At 39.9% G+C, this 10,727-nt stretch overlaps 1 protein-coding gene across 19 annotated transcripts in view; it reads left to right on the top strand.

The window, feature by feature from the left end:
- Positions 1-10,727, top strand: part of ABI2 (abl interactor 2) — a 69,613-nt gene continuing 58,886 nt past the window's right edge. For 2 of the 19 annotated variants that reach the window (XM_062640673.1, XM_062640657.1), the window contains exon 1: positions 4-244. In XM_062640673.1, the coding sequence (XP_062496657.1) occupies positions 128-244 (117 nt within the window). In that variant the 5' untranslated portion in view covers positions 4-127. Of the gene's footprint in view, positions 245-488; positions 561-10,727 lie in introns of those variants that run through there. The other 17 variants (XM_062640666.1, XM_062640661.1, XM_062640671.1 and 14 more) reach the window with 12 other exon arrangements.

Here is a 10,727-nt window from a genome sequence, read left to right as displayed (position 1 = left end):
GCGCGAGGCCGGGCTCGGGTGGCGAGTAACGCCGTGGGGTGGGAGGGGGGAAAGGGTACAGCGCGGAGCGAAGGGAGGCGAGGAGGACGGACAGAGAGACGGACGGACCGGGTGAGAGGATGTGAAGATGGCGGAGCTGCAGATGCTGCTGGAGGAAGAGATCCCGGGGGGGCGCCGGGCCCTGTTCGACAGCTACACGAACCTGGAGCGGGTGGCCGAGTATTGCGAGACCAACTACATCCAGGTGCGGCGGGCGGGGCGCGCGCGGCATAACGGTCGCCGTCCCCGCCTAACGGTCACTGGTGCTGAGGTGGCCCCGGATGGCGAGGCGGTGGTCATGGAGCAGCCCCACGAGGGCTGGGCAGGGTCGTGTCCTCCTCTCTACCCCGGTGTTGGCGGTGGGGCCGACTCCGGGGTCGGCGGAGCGGAGTCGTGCCACCCCTGTCCCCTTCGCGATGAGAGGGCGACGGGTGGGTGGCACTGACTGCTGCAGCCTGGGGACTGGAGAGCTGGTTCACCTCCAGCATAAACTACCCCGGTGTGACGAGGCGTTTAGATATGTAATTGATTTCTAAATTCCTTCCACTTTGTGAGCGTGTTGAATATTTATTTCGGATGGTGTCGTCTGTGTTGCTCCTTTTCGTTCCTTTCCCACCTTCTGCTCTCCTTTGCTAGCAGCACGGAGATGGTGTGATAAACTGAGGAGGTACTGGTCTCGTGTAAATACAGCTTTTTTTGCTTGTTAATTTAGAACACAATGCTATGTGTTTTAATTGGGATATACCTGTCAGTTTATATTTCCTTTCCCAAGCAGGGTTGGGGTATTTGATAGGAAGGGCAGCTACCAAGTTGTAGGTGCAGGATGAAAGCATGATGTAGTAGAGATGATACAGAATTAGGGAGAAGGAGATTACGCCCAAGTTGCAACCGCAGTGGGTGATTTGTGTTCTGACCACTCTGAAGCCAGGTTGATGTTAGGACTTTGGGTTTTTTCTTTCTTTCTCTTTTTACTAGGAAGAGAAAAAAAATATTGTCAGCTTATGTTCATAGCAATTGTAGGGCCAAATGAAAGAGTTCCCCCCCCCAAAAAGACCCCCTAAGAAGGGTCTGAATGTGTAGGAAACAGAAGAGAGGGACATGGGTTTGTGGTGTCTTCTGTGAAGATACAAAGCGCCCCAGTCTTGGTTTTGCTTTCAGTCTCCTAAGTGGAAAATGCTTGTGTGTTTCCAGAAGACAAGTCGGGATGAGATCTTGTGATGAGGTTATGTCAGTGAAGATGGGAGAGAATGTTGAACCAGTGACAGAATATTTAAAATGCCCCTCTAAAAACAGCTCTGTTTCTTTTGAATTGTTTGATGACCAACTGCCCTCTAGAGAGAAGACTTTGCATATTTTGGGTCATTACAAAACATGTCAATTACAGGAAATTAGAGGTGTATCTTATTATGTAATAACTTGTCCTGTGTTGAAGTAGTGTGGCTTACATTCTTGAAGAGAAATATATTGAAATGCTTTCTTACAGCCATAACTTGACATACATGTATTTAGATTTATGCTTTTATGAAAACTGGAAAACTGATTTTTTCTGAAATAGGGAAGAGGAGTCTTGGAAGGCAGAACCAAATAGGAAGAAGCAGATGTAGTTTGAGTTGGCTTTTTTTTTTTTTTGTCCTTTTTCTGACCATTTTTCCTTTTCTTTGTATAAACCCGTTTATAAAATCAGTGTTGAACAGCTCGCTTTTATTGTTTTAACTAAAACTACAGAGGAGGACTCCATGCAGTTTTGTGCAAATAGAGAATGAAAAAAGGTGGTTATTGCCGCAGACAGCATACAGTCTGTAAGGACTGTATGGAGATGGATACAGACAGATGGTGAGTGAACGAAAAGAATGAGGCACTCTTGGTCAGCCTGATGGATTCTGGCCACTTCACAGCAATTCCCTGACTGTTGGCCATTTATCCAAGCATCGTGACAACAGAGAGCTTTAAGGGGGAGGTGAGAATGAAAGAACAAAACTGTATTGTGAGTGTTGACTGCAAGGTGCAGTATGGGTCACAGCATGGACATGTTTAAATTTTAAACAAGTGGTGAATGAAGGACAGCAGGAAGGCGATAGGCTCCAGTCTTTGGAATTGGCTGAGAGACCACAGAGTGGGATTTTTGTACAGAAGAGGTCCAGCGTGAGGGGATTCTGCATTTAGTGATGCGAGTGTCCTAGCAGCAAATCTGTTGGTGAACCCCCCTCGCCTTAATGGTGCCAGAGCTGCATAAACTCTTGCACAGGATCTGTATACAAAGCTGTATATGGGACTATAACTATTGATTAGTTGGATACTGGTGATTTTGATTATAATAATGGTTATAATCCCAAAGCTCTTATGTCCAATTAAATCCAAATTACGTTCAAAATAGTAGCCTTGGATTTTATGGTGAAGATGGGCATGTGATTTCTTAGAGGCATATGGAAGAGTAGTTGTCCAGAAAGTCATGTAGTGAAGATGGGATAATTCTACTGTAATCCTTTAGTGTTTTGTTGTTGACAGGAAGTTTTGTTGTGGTTATTCTTCAGATCTCCTGGAGGCTCAGAAAGTGACCGAGACCTGAATATAATCTGCAGGATGGTAGGCAGTGTGGTGATGGGACCATTGATGTAGGTGCTACACTGGACTGTACTTGTCTGTAGACAAGCCACTCCCTTTTCTATGTCAGTTGGTGCTTTGAGATTTTTTTTGTCAAGTACAAAAATGGTTGCAAAAGTCAGTGGAGGCATAGGTCAGTTGAAGTTCAGTGCTAAGGTGAATGTATTTTTCTCTTCCTTCCCCCCCTTAGCAATATCATAGCAGCTTCAAAATAATCAAACCTGATCTCCTACATGTGGAAGTTGCTTGTAGTTTATAGTAGTAGAAGTTGTGGCAACTGCAACTCATTTGACTTCTGCTTAAGAAGTGGAAAATCAGTTCTTTAAATTTTTGGCAGTGTTTATGCAAATTATAATTGATACTTAGCTCAATCACTGTAGCAACAGGGAATGTTACATAAATTGTTATCCTTCCCTTGAGTCTGTGATACAATAAGGTTTCGGAGCACTTCAGCTTAAAATTTTGTGGAAGACTGTAGGAAATAGAGCAAATATTCAATAAGTGATCCTGCAGTAATGAAAGTAAAAAAGCTACTGTTTGGACAAAAAAAGTTTTTTCGTTAATTTTTCTTTATCAATGGTTGTTCTTTTTAAATTTTCCCACTGGGTAAGTCGGTTTCTCAGCCCTCTAGTCAATCAGTTACCTGGTAAGGTGATGTGCTTTTCAAGAGATACTCTTCCATTAAATAGGAAAATAAATGGATAGGAGAAAATTTAAGTATAAATTTGAGTACCATAGCAATTAGTTTAGTAATTTTTCTGATTCTACTTTATACAAAATTACAGCTTTTAAAGATAATGTGTAAGTTGCTCACTTTAATCTGCTTGTGTTACTACAGAAATCAAATAACTTTTCTTGCCCAGAAGGGCTTCTTCTTCAATAACTTGGAGAAGTCATGGAGTTATTCCTATGTCATACTTCAGCTTCTTAAAGAGAAGAGGAAGATAAGTGTTTTTATCTAGGAGGATGTTTTTGTGGTATCTGACACAATGTCAGTCATGGGTTAAATTTTATTCTGCCTATTCAATGCTTTATGTACTAGTGCTGTGTTCTCTGTTACCAAGTTCAGTCTCAGTCTAAACTCTGCAACAGAGTAATTCTCTGGAATATATTATCTGAGTCAAGACCAGGTTGGGCGAGGCCTTGGGTGATATGATTTGGGGTAAGGTGTCCCTGCCCACGGCAGGGGGGTTGGAACTAGATGATCTTAAGGTCCTTTCCAACCCTAACTATTCTATGATTCTATGATTGTCTGATGTATCTGATACTATAAGAAAACATATTTGCAGTCTGCATTAATGTATCTGGGTATTTCATAAAAAGCAGAGAACTAGTTATGCTGGGCAATGCGCTGTGTTTAAAGTTTTCATATTCCTGCATTGTTTTTGTTCATCAGTATCCTGAAGAAAATCATAACTTATGATGGTGTAACAAGACCAAGCAATTATGCAAATTACTGGTATACTGACATAAATTCCAAACATTGTCTTGACCTGTCCAGTTTCTTTGAGGCTGTCCTGTGTAAGTCTGTTCTAGAATAATCTTCTATTTGCTCCTCGTGATCCTTGCTTTTTTAAAAAAATCAGCTTGTCATTTTGCACAGTGCATGGAGCTTTCTAGGGTAACTGAATGCTTGTGTCTGTTAACTCTTTGTTAAAAACATCAGAAAAAATTACCAGATGGAGGCATTTCAGCCAGGAAGTATCTAGCAGGAACAGATTTGGGTGAGGGAAGTCCTGTCACCAAAGTTAGCATGCAGAATTGAGTGAAAGGCCAATCCTCTGTGCCTTGCTCAGCTTTCAGAAGGGGTGTAGGATGTAGGATTTCCATGTACTGTGTTATCTAGATTCTTCTAAAAGAATTTCTTAGCTCTCTATTTATTAGCTTTTCAAGAGTATTATACTTTACTTGTCAGCTCTAGAGACTGAAAGGGGAGCGTGAGCTTCTGATTTTCCTCTCTTCATAGTCCGGGTTGCCATGACTGTATTGCTTTTTATACACAGAAACAGCCTTCTGTTGTTTGTGAGGGGAAGGATGGGAGTGGATTTTTATTGCTGTTCTTAATAGTCCATCCTTCTGGTTATTAGAAGTACCTGCTTTCAGCTCCTGCAGATAGCTTTCTTTTAAATAGACATAAAAGTGAAAACTATTTGTTTCTCAGTAATTTTACTACAGTCTGTAGACAGATGAGTTTCATAGTTCTTTTCCACATATCTGTTAATCTTACTTAGACCAAGTAGCTGTAGATTTGGAAGCATCTATCTTCCAGTAGGTTGAACAAGAGAATAAGGTTGAATAAGAGAAGAATGCTAGAATTAGCATACCAGTTTTAAATTGCAGAAATGGCAGTCCTTTATAAATAGTAACTTGGTGGTTAGATCTTTAGTAATAATCTCTATTCTCTTCTCTGAAGATGTGTATCACCTTAACAAAGGCAACTCAGATTTGTAAAATATATTTAACCATCAGAAATGTGACTATCAGAAGAGTTATTTTCAACCTTTCTGCTCCTTAAGCTTGTTTCTTTTATAATTCAGCTTTGGTGAAGAGGTGATAAGAGGACTGATGGGTGGAACACTTGTTCATCAGACATGAAAGCAGATATTGATTAGCTCCAGTGAATGTTAGACCAACAATTCAGGAAGATGCTGACAAGTTGAAACTCTTTAAAAATATTAGGAAACTAGTAGTGGTAATGGATACATAGAATCATAGAAGTCATTAAGATATGTGGACAATATAGTATCTTACTCCTAAGTGCAGTGAATTAATACGTAGGTATATCTGGCCTGCCAGGCTATTGTAGGATGTCAGAAAACGTGTGATTTTAAATTGAAGTAGTATGCTGTGGTTGGTTAACCTTGACTGTCTGCGAGGTGCCTACCAAGCCATGCTCTCACTCTCAGTCCTTAATAGAACAACAGGAGAAAGTAAGGAAAAACTTATGGGTTAAGGACGGGGACATCACACACTGATGACCGCCATGGGCAAAACCAACTCGATTTGTGGAATATTAATTTAATTTATTGCCAATTAGAAATAGAGTAGGATAGTGAGAAACCGAAACTAAAACTGCCTTCCCCCCCAGCCCTCCATTCTTCGCAAGCTCAACACCCCTTCATTCCCAACTCTTCTAACTCCTCCCAAGTGGTGCAGGGGGATGGAGAATGGGGCTTGCAGTCAGTTTGTAGCACACTGTCTATGCCTCTCCTTCCTCCTCACACCTTTCCCTGTCGTGAATGTGGGTTCCCCCTAATGGGACAGTCCTTCACAAAGTGCTCCAGCATGGGTCCTTCCCACAGGCTGCAGTTCTTAAAGAGCTGCTCCAGTGTAAGCTCTTCCCAGTGGGGAACAGACTGCTCCAGTCTGGGTCTTCCATGGGCCATAATTCCTGCTGGAGAACCTGTTCCTGCATGGATTTCTCTCCATAGTCTGCATCATTTGCCAGGAGCCTGCTCTGATGTGGGCTTTCAATGGGCTGTAGCTTCTTTCAGAGCATACCCACCTGCTGCAGCATGTGATCTGTTCCACAGTGGTCCTTTGTTGGCTGCAGGTGGATGACCTCTGCCACCATGATGTTCTCCATGGGCTGCAGGGGTATCTCTGTCCAGGGTCTGGAAACATGTCTTGCCCCTTCTCTGACCTTGGTGTCTGCAGGGTTGTTTCCCTCACGTTTTTCTTATTGCTCTCTCACAGCTGCTTTGCAGTGTTTTTTTTCCCTTTCTTAAATAAGCTATCACAGAGGCACCACCAGCATCACTGCCTGACACAGCTTTGGCTGGTGGCAAGTCTGTTTTGGAGCTGGCTTAGCCTGTCATGAGGGCAGCTCCTGAACTCTTCCCACAGAGGCTAACCCACTACCAAAACCTTGCCATGTGTCTGAAGGGGCATTACTTCAGTGCGCTCTGCATTGACGTTTACTGTTGGTAAGGTTGGCAGAAACTGTTGCTTGAAGGAGAGAGTTAGCCTCCCTTGCATTAACAGCATATATAAAAATAAAAATCTGCAGAAGTGACACTAAATATTTTCAATATGTATGACAAATATAGGAAAAAAGTACTTGAAAGTATGTTGCTTATGTGTCTTTGATTCTAATTTTCTGAAATTAAATTCCATGGTAGTAGTTCAGTCTATATATGCCCATCAGAGTTGTAACTATATTAAATGGTTGCACCAATTGTTAGTGCATGTTTCTTTCTACTCAAGGTTTACGGTGAGCTTGTTGTTAGGTTGGTAAGTTTAGTGATAATGTGAGTATAGGACTATCTTGTCTGTTTCCTTTCAAGTGAGTGAGTATAGCTGGCCAAGTTGGTGAAGTATTTATCACTCAACCAGTCTACTTTTCCTTTGCATTAACTGTGCTGTGTTTTGCCAGGAAAGCTAATTTAATGCATTTATAGTGTTATAAGTTCAACCTGGAGTGAGCGGAAGAGTGAGATTGATTCTATATTGAGTGGATGTAGAAATAGCATAAGCCATTTTATTGGTGGTAATGGGACTTGCTGATGGTAATACTGTATTGTATAAGTGCAAAAATACAACCTGTAAATTTGCAAGTAGCTAATACAAAGTATTGTGACCGTAACTGTTAGTTACAGGTGGTATTTTAATTGTTCTCTTCTATAGTTTGTTTTTGCATTGTGGTTACTGAATTACATTGCTCAAGAATTGTAATTCCAAGTAGCAAGCTTCTGCATCCTACAGTTAATAAGTTCTCTAAAATTTATTGTCTGTTGCTCATGTTCTACTTGCATTTGCATCATTAATCTTTGTGGTTTAGTGCTGTAGGTTTTAAGGCAGGAAGTGGTTTACCACTGTGGTGCACCATGTAAGAAAAGTGCTTCTCCAGTCAGTGCTTTAAGCAAGTGATATCTTACTCTATGTTCAACGCAATATTTTATTGATAAATGTATTTAAGTACCATGTTTTTTGACAAGCTTTCGGTAGAGTCTACATCTAGATTCTGCTGGCCCATTTATCTTGGATTTTCTCTTCAAATATTGTGTTTTCATGCTTAAATGTGCACCTGAAATTAGCCTCTTGCTTAGTAATCTAAGTTTTGTAAATTTTGTTGGATACCTGTACCTGGAACCTTAGACATTGGGCTATTCATACTTTATGAAGCAAAACTGCATTTCAGTAGATGAAGCATGTAATCACAGCACGCTGAATTTAGGTGCATTTCTTCTTTTCAGGGTTCTTGCAGGTTAGGTTGGCAATTTTTTCTTGAAGTGAAATTTTTTTGACTAATATGTTCTTGCAAATGAACTGTGCCTTTTTCAGTGAGAAATGTTAATTTTCTGGCTCCCAGGTGCAATGAGCCAGTTGCTCTGTCAAATTTATAGTGATACGCTCTGAACTATGGACTCCACTTTTCCTGCAGCTTATTTCCCAGTAGATGTCATTGTAATATCTATTCTTAATGGTCTTTCAGTTTGAAATATAAGTGCTTGTTTTATTGTTATTTGCTTAGTGTTACTGTAGTGAAGTTGTTTTATGCTCAGTTAATTGTGGGATGAGGGACAAATATTACTTGGTTTGGGTAGCCTATGTGTTGGTTATACACGTAGCCAAAGCTAGTTTTGTGCTGAACTCGTAAATCTAGTATTTTTTGCTAAAGTTAAAAACTCTTCTAGGTATATGTGAATGTTTTTATTAGAGTATTTTGTAATTTTGCTGTGAATTTACTGCTTTAATTTTTATGAACTCTGTCAAAATTCTTGGGAATAACTTTGGGGTCTTTTATCTATTTGAGCTGTTTGCTGTTTTGTCAGAGTTGATTTATGCTATAGATAATACCCTTTTTTTAAAACCTATAGTCTTAGAAGAGCAGATCATGGCTATTAAATTGCTATTTCAGCTGATACTATTAACAGATTTTAGGGAAGCCTGAGATGGTTTTGTTTGAAGAAGCTTATTTCAACCTGCATGCCATCATTAAATGGATTTTAATTCTTTTCAATTTTCAGTTATATTTACATGAATAAATAGATGAGCTGCAGAAGAGCTATTTCCTACATTGTGAACTACTGTTCTTTAATATTTGCATGACTATCATATGATTAACTTGTATGACATGAAAATAATATAGCAAGATGATAGTAATGATTTTTGATGTTTTATGGGCAATGTTTTATGAGCAAATTATTGGGATGTTGATAAACGTTGTTAGAAAGCAGATATTAATTTCTGTTATTCTTTTTGATAAAAGACTAGGCTAAATCTTGTAAGAATTTCTGTGAGATTTTGTTTAGTGTTAATATAAAGAGGTTCACTGGTTTCAAGGAAGGAGAGGAAAGTGATTTAAATTCGGATTTTAGTGAAGGAAATCTTTCTATCATAGTTACATGGAATAAGAATTAAGACTTTTTGCTTTGTGCCTTATGAGAGGAAGGTTTGAAAAATATATTTACTTGCTTGTCAGTGTTAAAGTTTCATAGGTGGGATTGAAGACTTTAGAAGACTGCCCCAGTCTTTTCAGCAATGAAGGGCAGATAGCAATTTTCTCTTCGTCCAGTGTGTTACCAGCTGGGTGGCTCTGGCAGTGGCTCTAAATTTTGTGCTGGGTGTGGGAATATTAAGAAGCATTCTGATTGAGATTTATGAAGGGCCAGGTTGGACAGGGCCTTGGGTGGCATGGTTTGGTGGGAGGTGTCCCTGCCCATGGCAGGGGGTTGGAGCTGGATGATCTTGAGGTCTTTTCCAGCCCTAGCTATTCTATGATTCTATTCTATGAAGGCCTGCCTTGACGAGATTGAATGGACTGCTTGCTGGACTATCCTGAATAAGACTTTCTTTTTTTTTTTTTTTTTTTTTATATTGGAAAACTTGTATTTAAGATTAAGTGCATAAATTATTCCTCATACCCACCTAGAAATGTTTGGAACATAAGGTGTCTAGAAATTAAAGCAATGCCTATCAAAATATGCAAATATTAGGCCTTGCTGCTGTTTAGGTGCAAGATTGCTGAGCTTATCTACCATCTTTCTGCTTATATTCTAATTATGTCCTTGTCCTGGGTCTGGTCCTTATGTGATCATTTGTGAGCCCGCTCAGTTAGCTGAACCAACAGAAAACTGACTAGGACAAGAAAAGCATCATTGCTTTGCTCAGTGATGGTGGAAGTGTGAAGTGATGGAGGAGGTGGGAATGAAGTAGGGAAAGAGTGGGACCATCCCTCATGAGGGCACTAAGCTGTTAGATGGACTGTTTTAAGGTAAGAGAGAAGTTCTTCAAGATATCAGGTTATTTCAAGCTTTTTGCAGCAGCAGTGCTGCTCTTTGGGCCCGAAGGTTAGGTTAGTAGTGAAAATGTCAGGTGTTGTTTCTGCCCCTTAGTGGAAACTTGTTAAACATGAAAGGGTCATGACAGATAACCTTTAGGTAATATGTGACTTTTGAAAGCAGAATTGCTGCTTGTCTGTCTGTAAAGCCTGTCTCAGAACAGTCAAAGTCTGTTCTCGGTATTGCTGTTCTTAGCAGATGGGGATATATAAACATAACTGAAATTGTATTTTTGAATATGATTTCTTCTCAAAGAGAAGATTTTAGTCTGTTTAACAAACAAAATACACAAAGCCATTTATTAGTGAGTAGTTTAGTGTGAATTCAAAGTGAACTAATTTGTCTTGATTTGCTTTAATAATAATCGTTATACAGTATGTGTTTGTAGAATGCAAATTCTCAAAGTGATTTTGAATTATGTCCTTTTAAATATTGTTTGAGAGGTGTTGGGTGTTGCAGAGTTTGTAATTCACTGTAATTTTTTTGTTTGCTAGGTGGCAAGTTTGTAAGTTGGCATGAGAAGTTGTGCTAGTTTATCGCTTTATATGTGAGGCAGAATGTTTATTGCAGACTGCAGAACTTTGTCTACCTACTTTCTTGTTGGGTAAAAACCACTGGTCTGCTGCCACTTGTGGGGAATGTAAATATGTTAAATATCCTAAATTAAATGGCTATTTGGGATCAGTTAGCATAAGTTTTATCTGTCTGGAGTGCAAGGGGTGGGAGGATGAGCACAAAGTATTTAGCCAAAGGGAGAAAAAAAATCCCTTTTATGTAATAGAATATCATGCCGTTATGGAAAAT

The sequence above is a fragment of the Pezoporus occidentalis genome, unplaced genomic scaffold (genome assembly GCF_034315485.1).
Source record: "Pezoporus occidentalis ecotype Australia unplaced genomic scaffold, CSIRO_AGI_Poc_V1 ctg66, whole genome shotgun sequence".
Lineage (NCBI taxonomy): Eukaryota > Metazoa > Chordata > Aves > Psittaciformes > Psittacidae > Pezoporus > Pezoporus occidentalis.
Note: the sequence above shows the minus strand (reverse complement) of the source record. Positions and strands in the feature narration are given on the sequence as shown.